This window comes from Dipodomys merriami, unplaced genomic scaffold, assembly GCF_024711535.1.
Source record: "Dipodomys merriami isolate MVZ:Mamm:240054 unplaced genomic scaffold, mDipMer1.0.p SCAF_3, whole genome shotgun sequence".
Classification (NCBI taxonomy): Eukaryota; Metazoa; Chordata; class Mammalia; order Rodentia; family Heteromyidae; genus Dipodomys; species Dipodomys merriami.
Genome location: NW_027204492.1, coordinates 105812209 through 105834347, shown reverse-complemented (window position 1 = coordinate 105834347; position 22139 = coordinate 105812209). Strand labels below are relative to the sequence as shown.

At 40.3% G+C, this 22139-nt stretch overlaps 1 protein-coding gene across 2 annotated transcripts in view; it reads left to right on the top strand.

Moving 5' to 3' along the window:
• Positions 1-22139, top strand: part of Pdk3 (pyruvate dehydrogenase kinase 3) — a 69022-nt gene that overhangs the window by 29176 nt on the left and 17707 nt on the right. For both annotated transcript variants that reach the window (XM_070040693.1, XM_070040694.1), the window contains exons 3-6: positions 4049-4120; positions 7673-7857; positions 9452-9541; positions 19804-19881. In XM_070040693.1, coding sequence (XP_069896794.1) covers positions 4049-4120; positions 7673-7857; positions 9452-9541; positions 19804-19881 — 425 coding nt within the window. The remainder of the gene's footprint in view (positions 1-4048; positions 4121-7672; positions 7858-9451; positions 9542-19803; positions 19882-22139) is intronic.

The following is a 22139-nucleotide window of genomic DNA, read 5'->3' as shown; positions in this document are numbered from 1 at the left end:
CATCTGAGAAGCATTATATTGGATGGTCTTAAAGGTACAGTGTCTCTCTGATCCCTTTCCCAGAAAAGCAGGAGCTCCTGACTGTGAAGTTCAAAGCCTTAGAAAGATCAGAAAATGGTAACCATAGCTTTGATATCAGGTTCACTTGAATTCTTCTCTGTAGTCACAGCTTGTTTGAGAAGGAAGAATCAGGAAGTACTGTGTACATGAGGTTTCTTTATTGCTTTAAGACCATCACTAGAGATTTTTCAGAAAGCATAAATCACTGTCACAGGCCACTAGGAATTCTAGGTAGGCAAGATCAAATCACTTGCTATGAGAGGTGGTAACTGTCAAACATTTTGCATTGTTTATGTAAATTGTAGTTGCTTCAAAGATTTCAAGATAAATTGCTGGCCCTGATGTGTTTTCCAACCAACAACCAATTCTCCCATCTCTGGACACCAAGTGTGTGTTTCACAACTCAGTTAAAACCTAAATATCTGAAGTCAGCACAGACCCCCACAGCTTAAGGGCTCCTGGGCCCATCAAGAATGACTACCCCCTTTCAGATGCAGCCTCAACTTCTGATTGGCTGTAAATTAGGTTTGATAATTTTGCTAGAATGGCTCACAGAACCCTGGGAGACGCTTTGCCTATGTTTATAGTCATACCATGAAAGATAACAACTCAGGAGCAGCCCAGTAGAAGAAACAAACTGACTCAGGTGTGGGAGGTGTATGCTCTGTGCTCATGCCTCTCCCTCTCCCCACATTTGTATGTGTTCAGATGCCTAGAAGCTTTCCAATCTTGTTAAAATAATTTTTATGGATCTAGGTCTCCAGACTCCAACCTTCCCAGTGGTTCAGGGAGGGGGAAAAGTCCCAGCCTTCTGCATACTGGGGTGAGTGTCCCTGAGTTATCTAGGGACCCCAACCTAAGTCATCTCATTATTAGCATAAATTCTCGTGGATTAAAATGAATTTCTCATGAATGATAGGAGGTATCCCTCTCATTCAGGAAAGGGTTTTAGAAACTGTGGTAGGAATTGGCTGGGGCACATTAAATGAGTTTTTATATTATACCAAATACCAAACTGGCAAAATAGAGACAAACAAATTGCTATATCCACCCTTTTTTTTTTTTTTGGTCTCTTCTCCATTCTTCTTCTGTATCCATTCCAAACACATGGGCACATGTCATTTCTTCCTGTTCATTCTATTTTGAAAAACAATTTCCTACGTTAGAGAAGGGTTGCAAGACTAGTAGCAAGAGTTTATTGTGTTAACAGTTGGCTACATTTGTTCTGTAATCATTACCCACATTCATATTCTGTGTATATGTATCTATTACGTGTGGATATGCACACACACACACATAGGAAAGTTGTCAGAGTTATAGTGGAGTTGTTTGTGCCAAGCTTAACAACAACAACCAAACCCAAATAAATAAAGCTAGGATGTTTTGAAGAATGACTTGTTAGTAACTGTCACAAGACTGCTCCTGAACCACAAGCCTGCACAGAGGCTATAAGGACATGTGGCCAGCGATAGCAACTTCTGACTGCCACTCTTGTTATTAGTCATTGCGGCCCAAGATTATTGTCTGAAAGTATCTGATGTAATCCTCCTCGTGTCTATTTTAAAAATCTTGGCTTGCTTCAAGGCAAGATTATAAAAACAAACTACATCCTATTGTTTACTATGCATGGCATGCTGGGTGTTCAGAGTACCATTCTCCTCCGTTCCCATTGCCCTGCTATTCTCAAGAAAATGCCCGTATCCTTTGGAGAAGGTCTTTCTGATTTTTTTACCATTTTGATTGACATACACATTTCTTTCTCCTGAGCCATTTGGAATAAGGTAGACTTTATAGCCCTTTGCCTCTAAATACTTTAGCATGGTCTCCTGGAAGTAACTCTTAAAAACCAGCAATATGATCATCCTATGCAGGAAGTTTACACTGATACAATAAATATTTTCTAATATGTCAAACTGGTTATCATTTTATTAATTGCCTTAATAGTTTTTCCTTTCTCTCCTTTTCTTGTTTTCCTTTTTTCTTTTAGTCTTTCTTTCAGAGTTTTCCCTTCTGAGTTTAGATTCCAGTTAAGATCACTCATTTGTGTGTCTTTGTCATGCTCTTTTGCTTTAGAAAGGTGAATTTTCTATCTGGGCACTGGTGGCTCATTCCTGTAATCTTAGCTGAGGAGGCTGAGATTAAGAATCATGGTTCAAAGCCAGCCTGGGCAGGAAAGTCCATGAGACTCTTATCTCCAATTAACCACCAAAAAGCTGGAAGTAGAAGTGTGGCTGAACTGGTAGAATGCTAGCCTTGAGTAAAAAAGCTCAGGGACAGTGCTCAGGCCCTGGTTCAAGCCCCAGGACCTTCACAAAAAAAGTGAATTTTCTGCATGACAGACTGTGGCCTACAATCACCCCTTTAGCCAAATTGTATTCTTGCTCTCTTGATATTTCAGGCTAGGAATCGCAGCATAATCTTTGATTCCTCTCCATTTATGATTTTGCTCTTTAGAGGACTATTCCTTTTGGGAAAGGAGAAAGGATGCAGGTGTGACTTCACTTGTGTGTGACAGGACAGAGGGCATCAATGGAGTTGGCCACATTGGACTTCTTGGTGTGATGTGACCTGATAACTTTAGAGGACACTTTGTGCACCCAGAAACTTTTTTTTTAAATACCTGGATATGAGTATATTATAGTTTCAAATGCACTGTCACAAAGTTCATGAATTTCATGAATCAGATGTCATACTTGTTTATATATTTATATATGCAACATTATTTTTAGTCATTGGAATGTCCTTATCCTTTATAATAGGATTAGCGGCAATTAATTCTCAGAAATGATTTCAAGATGTTAAGCCCCAAATTGGAATATCTGAATTCACAGTAGATCTAGCAGGTCCCTGCTGGATGTAACTGCCACATTAATGTGCCTCTCTGAATGCCATTTTTCTATGTTCTTCAGATCTTAGTGTTGTCCGCATGTTTTCTTAATCAGGCCCTTATTGAGATATGTAGCTCTTCTTAACCCAGAGGCTGTTTCTGTGGACCTAAGATACATTCATCTGTTATATCTTGATGGAATTACTTTTACCCTGGATTCTAGATCTGTACTTTAGTATCATCACACATCCTTCGTAAAATTTATGTGTACTTTTTTTTTTTTTTTTTATGTGTACTTTTTAAATAAGCAAACTGTAGACTTGGGATTATCAGTTAGGATATGTGTGTAATTGCCAACCAGGCAATAGGACATGACGTTTACAGTTAGAAGGCCCAATCATGAGGTCAATTTTTGGTGTTGGCCTGAGTCACAGATTCACAAGACTACTGAAGCCCTGTTTTTCATAGTGTTGGCTTCACCTTCAGGCTAGAGTCACTCTGAATGGCAGAATAGATACGGCACTTGCAGAATTATTTTTCTACAAACCCCACTGTACAGAGGAAGATTTCTTTCCCAGGGTCTTCCAGCAAGTCTTCTCTCTTATCAACCCAAATTGTGGTAGTATATCCACTTGTGAGCTCATCCCTGTGTTGAGGGGAATATACACAATTATCAGCTTATACCTGGACTACCAGACAAACTAATAATCAGTGATGAGAGAAATGGTATTACCCAGAAGAGAAAATAGGGCAACTCCTACACTGGAGGTACTAGCACCTCCACTGAAGCCTGAGGGAACAACTTCTGATACACTTTATTTTTTTTTTTTTTTTTTTTTTTTTTTTGGGTCCAGTCGTGGGGCCTGAACTCTGGGCCTGGGCGCTGTCCCTCAGCTCTTCAGCTCAAGGCTAGCGCTCTACCACTTGAGCCACAGTGCCACTTCCGGCTTTTTTCTTTTTGCTTATATGGTGCTGAGGAATCGAACCCAGGGCCTCAGGCTTGCAAGGCAAGCGCTCTACCACTGAGCCACCTTCCCAGCCCTCTGATACACTTTAAATGTATGCAGGGGTAGGATGAAATTTAAGAGTACTCTTGTACAGAAGGAAAGGAGGAGTGAATGGTAGGCACACAGCTAACACGGTTAACTCTTCTTTTTGTAGGTATATGCAGAGTTTCCTTGAACTTCTAGAATATGAAAACAAGAGCCCAGAGGACCCACAGGTCTTGGATAAGTAAGTATGGTACCACTTACCTAAAAGTAAAAACATAGATAGGCAAAAAAAGAATTTTCCGAAATGAAACTCAGGCCATTAAGATCCAAGAATTATAATCCAGACATAAAACATTAATTTTCTTAGTGGGTAATGCATGACTCAGTCGTGGCTTTTAAAAAAAAAAGTGAGCTAAGAATTGAGCGTAGTACACAAGGAGTAATGACATTTCAAAGGAATGCTTCAGGACACATTTCTTAATACTTTAGTCAAGGTAAACTGGGCACCAACTATAAACATTGCAGTAAATGTTCCATCTAGTGGTAGTTTTAAGAATGCAGTGGTAAAATGAACTCCCAAGAAATGGAAACAAGAAGTTCCTTATTGTACTGTTTGCAGTTATTTCTTTTTTCTTCTCCCCCCCCCCTTTGGTTTATTCCCTTTTGTCACTAGTTTTGATTTCTATACCCTTTGTCTTGTATATAAGTTTATCTGATTTGGGGTGGGGAAGGGGAATCACAAAAACAGTGGGACTATGGGTGAACCAATTTAGCAGTGATACTCAGTAGACACTGTGTTGGAAATGAACTTTATAACCTGGGGGAGGGGAAAAAGTGGGAGAAAATGAGGGAGGAGCGAACACTGTTCAAAAAGAAATATACTGATTACCTTTTTATATAACGGTAACCCCTCTGCATGTCACCTTTACAATAAAACTTTAATAGAAAAAGAATACAGTGGCCTCCATATGTTCATGAGTTTATTTACCCAAATCTTTACCATTTAAAATTTTTTCCAGTGGGTCATTTCAGTTGAGCCCAGAAACTACAATTATTTTCTTATGAAGAAGCATTAAAGACCATGCTTTTTATTTAATATCTTGAACTCTCTGTTGCTGCCATTATAAACAAAGACTACTAAATTTTGAGTGTGATGAAATGTATGTCTTTTTTACTTTTATTTTTGGAGGTACTAGGAACTCAACTCAATATGTTATACTTTGGGGCTGGGAAGGTGGCTCAGTGTTAGAGCACTTGCCTTGCATGCATGAGGCCCTGGGTTTGATTCCTCAGCACCACATAAGCAAAAAGAAAAAAGCCAGAAGTGGCACTGTGGCTCAAGTGGTAGAGTGCTAGCCTTGAGCTGAAGAGTTGAGGGACAGCGCCCAGGCCCAGAGTTCAGGCCCCACGACTGGATTCCAAAAAAAAAAAAAAAGACAAGATGTTATGCTTTCTAGGACAAGATCCACTATTTGACACTTGAGCCATGCCCCAGCCGTTTAGGTTTGCTTGTTTTTCAGATAGGGTCTTATACTTTTGCCTGGGTGAGCCTTGGCCTAAGAGCCTCCTACCTTTGTCTCTTGAATAGCTGGGACTTGTTTTTCTTCTTTATTTTTTTCTTTTTGGTGGTACTGGAATTAAACTCATGACCTTATGCTTGCGAGGCTGACACACTGGCACTAAACAACACTTCCATCCTTGCTTTTTCATTGTTATTTTTTTCTTTTTTTTCTTTTTTTCTTTTGTCAGTAGTGGGCCTGGGCGCTGTCCCTCAGCTCTTCAGCTCAAGGCTAGCGCTCTACCACTCAAGCCACAGCGCCACTTCCGGCTTTTTCTGCTTATATGGTGCTGAGGAATTGAACCCAGGGCCTCATGCGTGCAAGGCAAGCACTCTACCACTGAGCCACCTTCCCAACCCCTACACTGGTTATTTTTGAGATAGGGTCTCACTTCTTGCTTGGGCATGAACCTGTGCCACAATCCACCTGCTTTAGGCATCTCATCGTTGTGGGATCTTAAATGCATGTGAATACACCTAGCTATCCTCTGTGGAAATGGAACCTTACAGACATTTCTCCCTGAGCTGGTCTGAAACTATGATCTTCTCAATCTCTGCTTCCCACATAGCTTGGGATGACAGGCATGCACCGCAGCTACTGGTTGAGAAGGGGTTTTCTGAACTTTTCTGCCCAAGCTGGCATTGAAGTACAGTCTTGCCAAGTAGTTAGGGTTATAGGTATAAGCCACCAGTGCCCAGCTTGGTTTTCCATTTTTATTCAGCTAGAAAATCCCAACCCCTAATATATGAGTGCCATCTTACCCGCCTTCTGGGAGAAATAAAATCTCTGCATCATAATTCGTTCCTATTTCATGTATGTATAAGTGAGTGCCTCTTGTGCTGAGAAATTTCTTTTTTTTTCTTTTTTGTCAGTAATGGGGCTTGAACTCAGGGCCTGGGCACTGTCCCTGAGCTTTTTCTCTCAAGGCCTGGGCACTGTCCCTGAGCTTTTTCTCTCAAGGCTAGTGTTCTACCAGCCACAGTACCACTTTCGGTTTTCTGGTGGTTAATTGGAGATAAGAGTCTCACAGACGGGGCTGGGAAGGTGGCTCAGTGGTAGAGCGCTTGCCTTGCATGCATGAGGTCCTGGGTTTGATTCCTCAGCACCACATAAGAAAAAAGAAAAAAAAAAAAAAAGAGTCTCACAGACTTTGCTGCTCAGACTGGCTCTGAACTTTGATCTTCAGATCTCAGCCTCCTGAGTAGCTAGGATTATAGACATGGGCCACAAGCACCCCGGCTGAGAAATTTCTTTGGTTTATGTAAATGTAATCTATTTATTTGTGAGACAGACACTTGACATATAGATATCCCATAAAAAAGAACTAGGGAAAACCCACACTATTCAGACAACTTTAAGAGGTATTTAATCCAGACTTTTAAGTTCTCAAAGAAGAAAACAGGTCAGAGTTGGTGAGAGTTCCTAATAGAGCTGGACCTAGAAGTCATAGTTCCCTTCCTCTAGTATACTTGGTCTTTACAATGTAGCACATTGCCAGAATGACTGGCTCAATTAATCTGAAGGGATTAATTAAAATATAAAGGGGAAAATCCCCTGAGCTATTTTTTTGTCCTCTGCTAGAGTGTTTATCTAATGGATCTGTGAAATGTGAAAGGGGCGAGCATTAGGTTAGAGGCCCAGACACAGTGGTTTCCTTGCTGTAAGCCACTGCTGTCATTTAATATGTTTACACTACATGAATTGAATCCATGAGCCTTGTTTTCTCAAAATTCATTAGGAAGTAACAATATGTTGGGCTGAAATCCTCAAAATTAGTTTGCCATTTTTTTATAGTTTTTTTTTTTTTTAGTTTGCCATTTTTATTCATGGAAGAGGCCATTGCTTCAAGACTTTATTAATAAATTCTTGGGGACTTTTGAGAGAGTATCTTCATATTTTCAAAAGAAATACTAATATGTTCATTTGTAGGACTTGTATTTTCTGTAGCCACTTACACAAAAAGCTAGTCCCTTCCTATGAAGATATTTGAACATGTTTTTCTTTACTATAGAACCTTTTGCTTTTGGCATCTCTGAAAAAGAAAATTTCTGTGTTGAGTTTCATGCAAAATAAATAGTTTTTTGTGTGAATGCTTCCTTATACAACCTAATGAGATTGGTGTCTTGACCTATTAGAATACTAGCAGATAACTAGATTGGAGACAGCTGGGAATTTTGTGCACCAAGCTATGAGACAGATAAAGACTGACCAGATTTTGCTTGCTTCTCACACAGCTTTCTACAAGTTTTGATCAATGTGAGAAACAGACATAACGATGTGGTTCCTACAATGGCACAAGGAGTGATCGAATACAAGGAGAAGTTTGGGTTTGATCCTTTCATTAGCAGTAACATCCAGTATTTTCTGGATCGATTTTACACCAACCGCATATCTTTCCGCATGCTTATTAACCAGCACAGTAAGTTGGATTTTGAAAAGGTAACTCAGAGTGATTTCTCCCCCCCAAAAATGTTCCTATTGCTGTACATTTAATGTATTATTATACAGACTTTTTTTTTGATGGTCGCAGGGCCTGAACTCTGGGCCTGGGCGCTGTCCCTCAGTTCTTCAGCTCAAGGCTAGCACTCTACCACTGGAGCCACAGCACCACTTCCAGCTTTTTTCTGCTTATGTGGTGTTGAGGAATCGAACCCAGGGCCTCATGCATGCGAGGCAAGCACTCTACCACTGAGCCAACTTCCCAGCCCCTATACGAAAATTTTTATTGTAAAAATTCCATTTCTAGTTTAGTTTTTCCTCAGTGAACCCTATCTACTAAAAAGCAATTCATATTCTTGATTAAAGTGACCTTTGAAAGCCATTTATGAAGGTCAGAAACAGGACCACTGTCACCCTTTTTAAAAACAGAAATGTGTGACAATATACAAGGGAAAAGAACTTAGATTCTATTCAACTCATCTACTTCAATAACTGCGGTTTCCGTCTAATCTAACCATACATATTTAAGTGCTGGTTTTAATAGCACTGGTTAAGCTTATTCACTTCTGTTTTTCTTCCTCTTGACCAGTTGGAACTTTACTTATATATTGTCCTGATGGATATATTTATAATGTTTCATAATTGAAAATCTCTCCTATTTTAGTTAAGCAGTTTTGGTGGAGTCTAAGTTATTACCAATTTTTGCTTGATTTAAACATAAGTAAGCCAGGCAACAGTTGCTCACGCCAGTAATCCTAGCTACTCGGGAGGCTAAGGTCTGAGAATCATGCTTCAAAGCCAGCCCTGACAGGAAAGTCTGTGAGACTCTTATCTCCACTAAACTGCCCCCCAAAAAGTGGGAAGTGGAGCTGTTGCTCAAGTGGTAGAGCATTAGCCTTAAGCAAAAGAAGCTCAGGGATAGTGTCCAGAGCCTGATTTCAAGCCCCAGGACCGGCACCCCCCCCAAAAAAAAAAACCCAAAAAACTAGTATGCCTATAAACATTTGGATTGAGATTGAGCCTTTGAGACTTGTTTTGGCTTTTCATCAGCAATGAACTTTTGCAAATCTTGCATAGGATGAAATCACCTGAAAGCTATTTAAAAGCTGTATTTGAACATGTCATTGGCATACTATCTCCTTGATGGAGGAATTTTCAAGGCTGCCAGTGAAAGATAGTTCACAGGCCTGTCCACATGGTGTGGGCTTGGTGCTCCTAATGTTTAGCAAATGTTGGAGTAAATATCCAGAGTAGTCCTGAGAAGATGGATAAACTTGGCTAAGGATAAAAGTAAATTTCTTCATCCAAGTCACATTGGCTGGGAGAGAAAGAGTTGGACCCCTGCCATGTGCTCTGCTGCCTCTGGATTGTAACTAATACGTCTTAAAACACATCATTCCTCCTTAGTTGGATGTTGGTGTTGCTCACCCACCAAATGATCTAAGTCATTATGGATGTGAGAATGATTCCTACAAAGTCAAGATCCTTTTTAGGACTTACTAGTCCCTTTCCCTGCTTAACCATCCCAGCCTGCTGTGTGTTAATCCTTTCCCTTCTCTTTTGTGTTCATTTAGCTCTTCTCTTTGGCGGTGACACAAATCCAGCTCACCCTAAACACATTGGAAGTATCGATCCCACATGTAATGTGGCTGATGTAGTGAAAGGTAAGGAGACAAATGCTGGGCTGCTGATTATGTCTCACATTGCATTGTGGTTAATCTGTGTAGTAGACCCAAGCCACTTAATCCAAGTATGAATCTTCTATACAGTTGAGGAAAATACACATAATTTGGAATGCTCAAAATGGGAATTTTCACTTCATTTGTCAGAGTTGTACTCAGAGTAAATAAATATTCTAAATTTTGATTTACCACGATTATCTGACTATATTGTTTATTATAAAATGAGGCTGGCTGGGTACTGGTGGCTCAGCCTATAATCCTAGCTACTCAGGAGACTGAGATCTGTGGATTGCAGTTGGAAGCCACCCCGTGTAGGAAAGTCCCTGAGCCTCTAATTTCCAGTTAACCACCAGAAAACTGGAAGTGGCTCAAAGTGGTAGAGTGCTAGCCTTGGGTGAACAAAGCTCAGGGATAGCACCAAGGCCCTGGGTTCAAGCCCTACAACTGACACCCCTCCCTGAAAAAAGGGCAGAATTCATGTAATTGTAGAATTTAAACATCTTTCCTTTTTTATCTTGTGCCCATACTGGGGCTAGAACTCAGGGTCATATATTTTTGTTTGGCTTTCTTACTCATGGCTGGCCCTCTGCCACTTGAGCCACACTTCTAGTCCTGAATCTTTTGTTTTCATGCTAGTACTGGAGCTTGAACTCAGGGCCTCATGCTCTTGATTGACTTTTTTTCTCAAGGCTGGAGCTCTACCATTTGAGCCACAGCTCCACTTGTAGCTTTTTTTCTGGTAAATTGGAGATCAAACGACTTAAGAGACTTTGCTACGCAGGTTTGCTTCACACTGAGATTCTTCGATCTCAGCCTCCTGAGAAGCTAAGATTACAGGCCTGAACCACCAGTGCCCAGCTAGTGTCCTACATTTTGCTAGTTAGTTGGAGATAGAGTCTCACAGAGATAACTGCCTGAGCTACTTTAACCCTCCAGGTCTCAATCTCCTGAGCAGCTAGTATTACAGGCATGAACTACAGGTACCTGGCTCAAAGTCCAGCATCTTTCTATTGTGTACTCATGGTGTTAGAATCTACATAGCATGCGGGCTTAACTAGACTGTGTTTCAGTAGCCTCAGGATACAATGAACCCAACAGTCATAGATTCCTGGTACCCAGGTACCTTGAATTTGACCAGCAGTTTCCTCATTATCCTTTAACATTAATTGAATCTCCAGAGCCTGCTGGCTGTGGATGATCTACCAGCTTCCTACCCCTCTTGGGTTTGTAGTCAGTTGTGGGGCTTGAACTCAGGGCCTAGGCACTGTCCCTGAGCTTTTTTTGCTCAAGGCTAGTGCTCTACCACTTTGAGCCACAGCTCCACTTTCAGTTTTCTGTTGGTTAATTGGAGATAAGAGTTGTGGGCTTTCCTGCCTGGGCTGACTTTGAACCACAATCCTCAGGTCTCAGCCTCCTGAGTAGCTAGGATGACAGGCGTGAGCCACCAGCACCTGGCTCCCTCCTAAAGGGAATTTCTTTATGCAGCCTCAGATTCCAAACCTATTCCCCTTTCCCAGATTGGATCTCCTGTAAACGCCTATCTGAAGAGTTTATGTGACCACAACTCTTCCTAGTCTTCATTGAGGACTGTTGCTTGTGCACAGCCATAACTTAGGAAAATCTGTGCAATGTGTTTGTACGTAAACCCAGGGAGGAAGGCCCAGATGTATCTTTGCTAAGCTTGATTGCTGAGCTGTCTTGGCCTCTGTTTAGGTAGGAAGCCTTTATCCACATGACTTCTGTTTTGTGGTGAATCAACCTATATATTGCACGTGTGCCTTTTCTTTTAAACGTGTTTTGTAACTCACATATAATCTAATGTAGTCCTTGTGTAGATGATTTATAAGTCTTTGGTTTGTTCATTACTTTTTAACTTTTCAGAAACGTACAAACTTGATCTAGACATAATTTTCATCCCACACAATTTACCAATTTAAAATATAGCTGCAGCTCCATGGTTTTCAGTCTATTCAGAGTTGTGCAACCATCACTACCATCCAAATTTAGAATGTTTTCTTTGCTCTCAAAAGACACTGTACCCATTACCAGTTACTCAACCACTGGTCCTCTGACTAGCCCCAGGCATCCACCAGTCTCCATTTGTCTCTGTGTAATTACCCTGTTGAGGACATTTCATGTAAAAATCATACAGTATATGGCCTTTAATGACCAGGTATTTTCACCTAGTATAAGATTCTCAAGGGCTGGGAAGGTGGCTCAGTGGTAGAGCGCTTGCCTTGCATGCCTGAGGCCCTGGGTTCGATTCCTCAGCACCACATAAGCAAAAAGAAAAAAGCCAGAAGTGGCGCTGTGGCTCAAGTGGTAGATAGAGCGCTAGCTTTGAACTGAAGAGCTGAGGAACAGCGCCCAGGCCCAGACTTCAGGCCCCACGACCGGACCCAAAAAAAAAAAAGATTCTCAAGTGTCATTCATTTTATAAAAATGTATCAGCACTGCAGTCCTCCTTTATGGCTGAAAAATCACTTTACTTATGTATAGAATCCATCATATTCATGAGATGGTGCCCATGTGGGTTGGCTGGGTAACCTTAAACATGGTACATAACATCTTCAGGCCTCACTTTACTGGTAGAATGATGCTTTTGAGGTTTTAGAAGAACTGAACAAGTGAACAGTGAGTATTTGATATTAAACAAATACTAATTTCTAAGTATGAAACTGGTATAGTGTTAATTTATTTTATTTTATTTTTGCTGGTCTTGGGGCTTGAACTCATTGCCTGGGCACTGCCCTGGAGCTTCTTTTGCTCACAGTTAGCACTCTACTACTTGAACCACAATGCCACTTCCGGCTTTTTCCGAGTCTTTTATTAGAGATAAGAGTGTCACAGACTCTTCTGCCTGGGCTGGCTTCGAACCAGAGCTTCAAATCACATCCTGTTGAGTAGCTAGGATTACAGGCATGAGCCACTGGCGCGCTGCGGGTGTTAATTTTTCAGAAGAGTTCTGGCTTCTAGAGTTCTACATGTGATTTGAAATGATATGTGGGAGTTGCTTCAAAATTACGCAGAAGGTGGGGATGATCAGAGAGCCGGTACTTGGTGGCAATTATTGAGGCGATTAAGCACACGGGGGTTTGTTGCACTGTGCTTTATAGTGTATGAAATTCTTCATGGGAACATTTTGGAAACAGTTAATCATCTCATTGTTCTTTCACAAGTAAAGCTTCACTGTCATTTTCAGGGAGATGTTAAGAATGGGTAGATCTTGATATAAGGACTTGGAATTTTATGAAACTCTAACTTTTTCTATAGGATGGAGATTCATTGATGCTAAAGTGAGTCCAAGGCATGGCACTTCAAAGACAAATTGACTCTTAAAACCAAAAGAATCTATTGTTTTGTGGCATTTATTATTTGTTTTATTCTATTATGGTTAGTACATATTAATTAACTGGGCTTATCATTGCTGGTACTAATGTGCAAAAATTTTCCAAGCTCTGGTACATCACTCCTTTTACTGACAGAAATTCTATGCCAAAAACAAGATGTAAACTATGCAGAATACTTCAATATATATTTGAAAAAAAAAAAAACAAACCAAAAGCTCAGAAGTTTATTCAGTCTGCCTCTGAGCTGTTTGTGTTAGTCTTTTTTCTGTCGTTGTGATAGAAATTAACCAACAGAGGAAGTTGATGTAGACTCACCATTTCAAATGTTTCAGCCCTTTGTTGCTTGACCCCTTTATTTTGGGCCTATGATGCAACAGAACAAGATTTTTCCCACAATGACTTATCTTACTTCCATTAGGCCCCGCCTACCACCATCCCCAGTCAGTGTCAGAGTCTGCAAACTCTGCCTTAACATATAACCTTTGGAAGAAGTTTGAAATCCAAACCGTAGCACTACTGTCTTCTTTGTATCTTTCTTTTCTTTCACAATTCGGGATGGGCTGAAACCTCTTCATTTTTTCTTTTTCTGTATGGATTCACAGTTTCTCCCCCCCTCCCTCTCCCTCTCTCTCTCACCTAGTTCCTAGTAGTATGAACAAAGTTTACTTGGAGCTCTGTGTAATCATTCCTATCATTGTTCAGTATAACAAAATACCTGGAGAAGTTCTATCCAATGGCAGTCACGCTCCATTCCTCTCCATAACTCACAATTCTACTTCCTCTGATAGACCCACAAGGACAGGCACACAAACAGGCACATGTGCACACCTATACATCTTATCCTCACAGTCCGGGGCTAAGGAGAAGGGACCGGCATGCTTTCTGTTCTCCTGAACATCTGTAAATGTTTTCACCTCTCTGTAACCTCTTCCTTTAATAGGGGGTGGTTTCAGATTTCTAAAGGAAATAAAAGCTATAAAACAACACCTACATCATCAACTTCTGACACCCTTCCTTTTGTAAATCAGACATACCAATACCAAAGAACACTAAATCACTTGGCTTGTATGTGTTTTCTAGAATACTTTTGTGCAGGGTATATGCTTATCTGGGTCATTTGTTTGTACCCAAACTATCTGCTATCTGTGTAAGTTATACTACTTGCTATAAGTACTTAATGTATTTAAATGTTACATAAGACAAGGAAGATCCCTCCCCCCATTAAAACAAAGTAGAATGCTTAGGAAGACTCAAAGGAAAGTCTTGTAAAAATATAATGAAATTATTGTGGGCAAGAAAATGATTAGAGTATAGGACAGAATATAGATCTTAGACGGAATCCATTATCAGATTGCTTCACAAGTATCTGTAAGTTTGTAATACTTACCAATAAATAGCAATTGTAATTTATTGATGTGATGTTTATACAAGAAAAATGACCTAGAACACTTAATCATCCAGATGACCAGATTGACAGAAGAATATATTGTATATTTACATGTTCGTTTTAAGGTAATGTTTATGACTTCTCATTTTATCCTACTTTTTTTTGTTGTTATCCAGTTCTCCTTCCCTCTTGGGCCACTTAAAAGGATTAATAACATATTTCCCCAAATACAAAAAGCACTCACTAAAAAATGTAGAAAATGTGGGAAAAGAGAGAAGTCAGGTGCTGGTGGCTCAAGCCTGTTATTCTAGCTAATCAGGAAGCTGAGATCTGAGGATCATAGTTCCAAGCCAGCCTGGGCAAGAACATCCCTAGGACTCTTATCTCCAATTAACCAATAGAAAACCACCAGAAGTGGCTCTGGAGCTCCGAGTGGTAGATCACTGACCTTAAACAAAAGAGCTTAGGGATAGTGCCCAGGCCCCATGTTCAAGCCCCATGACTGACGAGAAAGGTTTGGAGGGGGGATAAAAATGACTTGTTAATGAGAACACTGATTTATGCATTTGAACTTATACTGTAAATAATCACAGTCTGAAATTAGTATTGTTTATGACCCCATCTCCAGCACTAACTAACTAATGCTGATTATATTTGCATTCTTGCTGGTAGTGCTTACCTCCTGACAGTAGTAGTAGCCCAGCTTCTGGATCATACCTGATCTGTGACATTCATAATCTGTATAGTCAAATGATTTTTCCAGTCAATGAAGAATTCACCTTAAATCACCTTCTGTTCCTACCATGGAAAAATGGACTAGGCAATCTAGAAAGAAACCTAATGATCACTCTTCTTCCTGCGACTAAAGCAAATTTTGATAGCCATCTCCCTGCTTTATTTCCTATGGGAAATAAGCTGTTGTAGCTCAAAAGAAGGCTAAAAGTACAGCACCGGTGGCTGAAAGGCTGAAAAATACCTGTCTCTATCAATGCTAAGGAATGAACCTAGGGCCTTTCACAGGCTATTAAAGTAGTATACCACTTGAGCCATATCTTCCAGTGCTTTAATTTCCATTGTTATAAAGTGTGACTTAGTGGTAGAGTGCTTGCGTAGCATGCATGAAGCCCTGGGTTCTATTCTTTACATAAACAGAAAAGTCTGGGACTGGTGCTGTGGCTTAAGTGTTACAGTGCTAGCCTTAAGCAAAAGAAGCTCAAGGACAGTGCCCAGGCCCTGAGTTCAGGCCCCAGGACTAGCAAAAAAAAAAAAAAAAAAAAAAAAGACTTAAAGGTGATGTACAGAGGAGTTACAGTTATGTAAGTCAGGTAGCGAGTACTTTTCTTTTTGGGCAATGTCACTCCTTCCCTCGCTTTCCTAGTTTTTCCTTCCCATGCCCACCCAGAAGTTATATAGTTTATTTTCAACATAATGTCTAGTGGCTTTAATTTTTAATATATAGAATTTTGCTTATTTTACCAGGCTAGTCTTGAACTCATGATCTTCCACCTCCTCCTAGTAACTGGGATTACAGGAGTGCACCACCATACCTGCTTCTTCTTTTGTGCCTTCTGCCTGAAAGGCCCCAGAATCCGCATCCCCAACATACCAGAAACAATAAGTAAAATACTCTTCCTAATAACCCCAAGTAATACCAAGGAAAATAATAAATGGACATCAATTTCTTATTCTTCTTAGTAAAGTCTTACCCTACTCCCTTCTGTTTTTTAGAGTAGTTGGCGCTTTTATACTGGCTCTTTACCTTTTCCCAACATCCACTGAGACTGGTTAATCTCATTCAGCATCTCAGTATCCAGTATTTTGTTTCTCCTTTTGTTTAAGAAGCTTAATGTTGAGAGTAAAGATTGTAGATTTTTTTTCTCAGTTATGGGGCTTGAACTCAGGAGCTAGACGCTCACTGTCCCTGAGAGTCTTTGTGCTCAAGGCTAGCATTCTACCACTTGGAGCCACAACTCTACTTCCAGTTTTCTCGTGGTTAATTGGATCTAAGGGTCTCACAGACTTTCCTGCCCACACTTGCTTAGAATCACAGTCCTCAGATCTCAGTCTCCTGAGTAGCTAGGATTACAGGCATGAGACACCAGTGCCTGGTAAGGTTCTGGATTTTAATGATAGCTCTACTCATGATGCTTACAGCTATGAAGATGTCCCATGGTTTAAGCATAGTTCAGTGTCCATCCCAAATGGCACATATTCACCCATGTGCTTCCATCAGCTAACACTGACGCCATGCAGATATCTTGAGGGCGGACTACAAGAAAACTTTTATGTCAGAGGGTAGGGACAATATTTTTATTTTTGACTAGACAGTTGTATAAACGTATAAGAGTAGGGTGCATCGTTTATAACATGAATTGAATGTTCAGAACCCTGAAGCATGCCTCCTTGTGGCTTATTTAGCACATTAATATCTACCTTTACACATCTGCAAATTATAGACTCAGGGTAGTAAATGCTAGAATTAGTGTTCTAAAGCAGGTCCTATTATCCTTTGGGAGGGGCCTTCCTTTGTGACCGGTTTCCCTCCTTTCTTTGTGAGAAACCAGGAAATCAAATGGAAAATCCTGCGGTAAGATCATTTTAAAGGTACAAGCTTAAATACTTGGTACAAAAGTCTGCTCTCATGGTGACGATGTTAACTTGCTGGTGTGGCTCCTATATGCTATTATTGCTTAGCATAATAGCATGCAAATAGTCTCCTGAGAGCATGACATTATTCCGGTTCAGAAATAATGTCTTATTCTCTCACTTCGGGCTCTTCAGGTTGCCAGTTACAGAGATTCCCTCATTCAGGCTAGTTTCAGAAACAGATAGACTAAAAGATCATAGTAGGTCCCTTGACAGTTGCTGCTATAGATATTAGAGTTGGGAACCAGAAAGCAAAATTGGGTGTCTTGCACCTGCCAAGTCATGGCCTCTCTACCTTTCTCTGCCTGCTCCAGCTTCTCATTTTTATCCGTAGCTTGGCTGACTTGACTGCTGCCTGTTTGTGGTAACTTTCAGCAAGCCCTTTAGGCTTCTGTCCTGCCTGATCATCCTCATCCTAAAAGTCTAAATGATGAGTTTAACTAGCTGTGGTTGTTTGTTTTGTTTTGTTTTGTTTTTGGCCTGTGACTACAAGTTTTAGGATTCTTCACTGCTTTTATATAAGGGGTTCTGCTACCTTTGCACCAATGATAGAGACATTAGACTAACTCTAACAAGATGAAACAGTGAAGGATAGCAAAGACATAACAGTAGCTGGGCACCAGTGGCTCACGCCTGTAATCCTCGCTACTCGGGAAGCTGAGATCTGAGGATCAGGGTTCAAAGTCAGCTGGGGCAGGAAAGTCTGTGAGACTCTTATCTCCAATTAACCACTACAAAGCTGGAAGTAGAGCTGTGGCTCTAGTGGTACAGTGGTAGCCTTGAGCAAAAAAAGCTCAGAGACAATACCTTAGGTTCTGAGTTCAATCCCCAGGACCCGTACCAAAAAGCAAAAGCAAGAAAACAACAACAACAAAAACAGCAGTAAGAAGGAAAGATAATTTTGGAAAGCATTGATCAATGTGAGCTTGAAGAGCTTTAAGAAGCGGGTAGTTTCTTCCAAGGCTCTACTCTCTTCCACACATTTACATGTGTAGTATATTTCAGTGCTATCACAATCATGCCAAAGAGAAAGCTAATGCTCTGTGCAATTAGCACATTTGGTGGATTTAGTTTCTCTTCCTGTTTTCTATTGAAAGGAAGTTCCATATTTGAATAGCTTTATTCTATATCTGGAGGAGCTGTGTTGTATTATCTTTGTATATAGCTAGCAAAGCTCTGGTATCTTTTTAAATTTATTTATTTTTTTGGTGTGTTTGCTAATCCTAGGGCTTGAACTCAGGGCCTTGGCACTGTCCCTGAGCTGCTTTTGCTCAAGACTAGCAATCTACCAATTGAGCCACAGTGCCACTTCCAGCTTTTTCTGAGTAGTTTATAGGACATAAGAGTCTCACAGACTTTTGTGCCCCTACTGACTTTGAACCTTGATCCTCAGATCTCTGCTTCCCTAGTAGCCAGAATAATAAGCGTGAGCCACTAGCACTGCAAAGTACTGTTTTTCGGTTGTATTATTTGTAATCTTGGAAGTTCGTGGTGGGCTGCGTGCTCTCACGTCACTAGGTGGAGATGTAGCATTGTTTGGTGGTATGGCCAATGCAAAAGGAAGGAGTCTTGATTTCTCATTTTATGAAGTATTTTTGAAGGATAATTGTTAAGGTTTATTACTGCCTAGAAAAGAAACTTACACATCTAGTATAATTTAAAATTCTTTTTTCAGGGTTAAAATTCAGTATCACTTTAATATCTATTTGCCACTGATAAGTGGGTGTATAATTTATGAAATCAAGGCATATCCATTGAACATCTAACCAGGCATTATACTGAGTTCTGGATATAATAAAGAAGTGTAGGACACAAATCCTGACGTCAGATTGGTTTTAAGGTTTTTGTTGTTGTGATTCTTTTTTTCTTTTTCTTTCTTTCATATTAATATAAAGCAGCAATTTATTGCTTTTTTAAAATACATGGCAGTAAGCACATACTTTTGGATTAAGGAGGCCAGAAATTTTCATTTCCTTTTTCCTCTCTTCTCTCCCCGCTTCTCTCTCTCTCCTCTCTCCTCTGTCTTCCCCCCCCCCCATAGTTTACAGTTCAAGAGAAAAATGTAATGTGTCACGAGGTATTTTTGCTTTCTCTCAGTCCCAGCCTGTTAGCTTTAGCTAATGTGAAGGACATTTTAAAGTGATGTTGGTGGTTCCAATAACGGAAATTGTATGTCTCATGAAAACCCAGGCATTGAGCAAGTCCGTATTGATGTTTCATTTACAGATAACTTCCAAATCATAAGACCGATTGCAGTATTTTTTATAATTACAGGTGTATCCTCGCTGCAATTTAGTCAGACAACATGAGGTTCACAAGTCTTGAATTTATGAATTTTCATGAAAAATACCTTTTAGCAATACTTGAAAGTTAAACTGTGTACTTGCTGCAAAACTAGCTATATTGTGACTAGCCTCATTTTGACATAGTTGTGAATACTAAGACTTTAAGGAACTAGACACTGGTGTCCCATACCTGTAATTTTAGTTACTCAGGAGGCTGATATCTAAGGATCACAGTTTGAAGCCAGCCCAGTCAGGAAAATCTGTGAGAGTCCTGTCTCCACCAAAAAGCTGGCAGTGGAGCTATAAATGGTTCAGCATTGAGTAAAAGAGCTAAGCTAAGGGATAGAGAGCCCAGGTTGAGTTTGAGTCCTAGTACTGGCGCGCACACACACACACACACACACACACACAAAGAAAATTTTTTAGTCATAGTAATACAGTAAAGCCTAAAGGCTATGTTTTAAAAGATGGTAGTTGGTTCATTGTAAAGCTCTTGTTTTAGACAATTTGCCTTTGTTACTTTACATGTTTGTATCTATGTCATTGGTATAAAAGCTAAACTTTTCTTTCTTATAGATGCATATGAAACTGCCAAGATGCTGTGTGAGCAGTATTACATGGTGGCTCCAGAGCTAGAAGTTGAAGAATTCAATGGTAAAAGAAAATAGATTCTCACCTTAAATCCAAAGTATCTAACTAAAAACTGATTTTTCTCCAAGATGTATTTCGATGAGAATCCTTCATATGCTGGATTTTTTTCCTGCCAATCCTGGGACTTGAACTCAGGGCCTAGGCACTGTCCCTGAACCTCTCTGTGCTCAAGGCTAACACTCTACCACTTGAGCCACAGCGTCACTTCTGCTTTTTTGTTTTATGTGGTACTGAGGAATCGAACCCAAGGCTTCTTGCATGCTAGGCAAACACTCTACCACTAAGCTACATTCCCAGCCCTGGGTTTTTTCATCTTTATTATCCTTTTAAAAAACCTTTGTATTCTTTTGGTCAACTGGGAATATTATTGTAAGTTTTCATACAGGAATGTGTAATGAATTAGACCGCCAAGTTCTTGGAGCAGGAGTGATCAAGGAAGGAGGTCATGAAACCTATAGACAGTTTTCAAAATAACAATTGCAATCAGTCACTAAATGTGGAAAACTGTTTAACTTTACTAATTAAAGAGGTGTAGGCAGTCAGGTACCCATAGCTCGCATCTGCATTCCTAGCTACTCAGGAGGCTGAGATCTGAGGATCACACAGTTCAAAGCCAGCCTGGGCAGGAAAGTCTATACAACTCTTATCTCCAGTTAACCACTAGAAAACCAGAAGTGACACTGTGGCTCAAGTGATAGAGTGCTTGCCTTGAGCTAAAGAGCTCAGGGACAGCACCCTGGCCTAGAGTTCAAGTCCCACAACTGACCAAAAAAAACAAAAGAGGTGTAGGCAAAACCAAAAATGTCACTTTTGTCTTTTAGAATGACAGTGATTAAAGCATTTTAATGTTTTCAGGTGAGGCACGATACTTTTAGTCTTACGAGACTAAAGCAGGAGGAGAGATTGAACACACAGTAGTGTGGGGCTACCCTAAAGCAACAGAGCAGGACCTCATCTCAAAAACTAAAATGCTTTGAATTTATGCCCAGAAAAATACTATCACCAGCACATGCATTTCTTTTATAAGTATACATTGATACCGCTTTTGTCAACAATGCAAGCGATGTCTCCTGTCTTACTCAGTAAATTAAACTAATAATGACATACTTCTTTGGTCTAGTATATTAAACTTAAATATATTTTAAGAAAATAGAGATGGTCGTAGTGAATGATGATCATAGGAGTTTTCTTCAAGTTTTGAAAAGGTCATAAGCAGCCCTTTTCCCACAATACACAATGTTGGGAAAATGGAGAATGGAAAAGGAATAGGCCTGACTCCATCATCAACAGGCGGGGACTGATTTTGGAGGAACAGTGAGGGGCGCAGACCTTCCTGCAGGTCTGGAGATTGTTCCAGAGAGTTGGGACAGGAGCTGGGTTCTTGTATGAGGTCTGAGCAAGGAGGCAGAGGTGAATGAAAAAGCCACTAGGTCAAGGGAGGTGGGGGCTTTTCAGTTGGGCCCACAATGGGATGTTTACAGCTGAGCTTAGGTAGATTGCCCTGCCTGCACTTCAGACAAGTTCGCACATACCTGGGATTCTGCCTAGCATCTATATAGGCCTGGGACAATAGGGTAGGGATCAATCCTTCACACAAATATTTAAATTTCGTGATAGGCATAAAATAGAATATGATGTGGCTTTCCCAGTAACAATGTACATAGTCTAGATAGAGGAAAATGAATTATGTTCACATTCCCCAACTACAGGAGAAAAAATATTTTACTTAGTAAAGATCTTTGACTGCCCCCTTTATCTGCAAGTACCTTTGCCATCTGGATACATAGGTCAAAGAAAAATCTACTCTTGTCATTGTTCTTGAAGAAAGGCAGTAAAAAAAAATCAATTCCAGTCTCCTTTAAATGAGAGATGTGACTTACATTGCTGTGACACCAAACAACTTAATATTTTATCTATCTATCTATCTATCTATCTATCTATCTATCTATCTATCTATCTATCTATCTATTTACTGTCAGTTGTGGGGCTTGAACTCTGAGCCTGGATGCTGTCCCTGAGCTCTTAGGCTCAAGGCCAGCCCTCTACCTCTTGAGCCACAGCGCTCGGCGTTGGTTTTCTGGTGATTATTTGGAGATAAGAGTCTCATGGACTTTTCCTGCTCAGTCTGGCTTTGAACCATGATCCTTAGATCTCAGCCTCCTGAGTAGCTAGGATTACAGTCATGAGCCACCGGCACCTGGCCTTAATTTTTAAAAATGGAAATTTAAAAAAAAAAGGTTTTAAAAGAATATTGAGAGTCA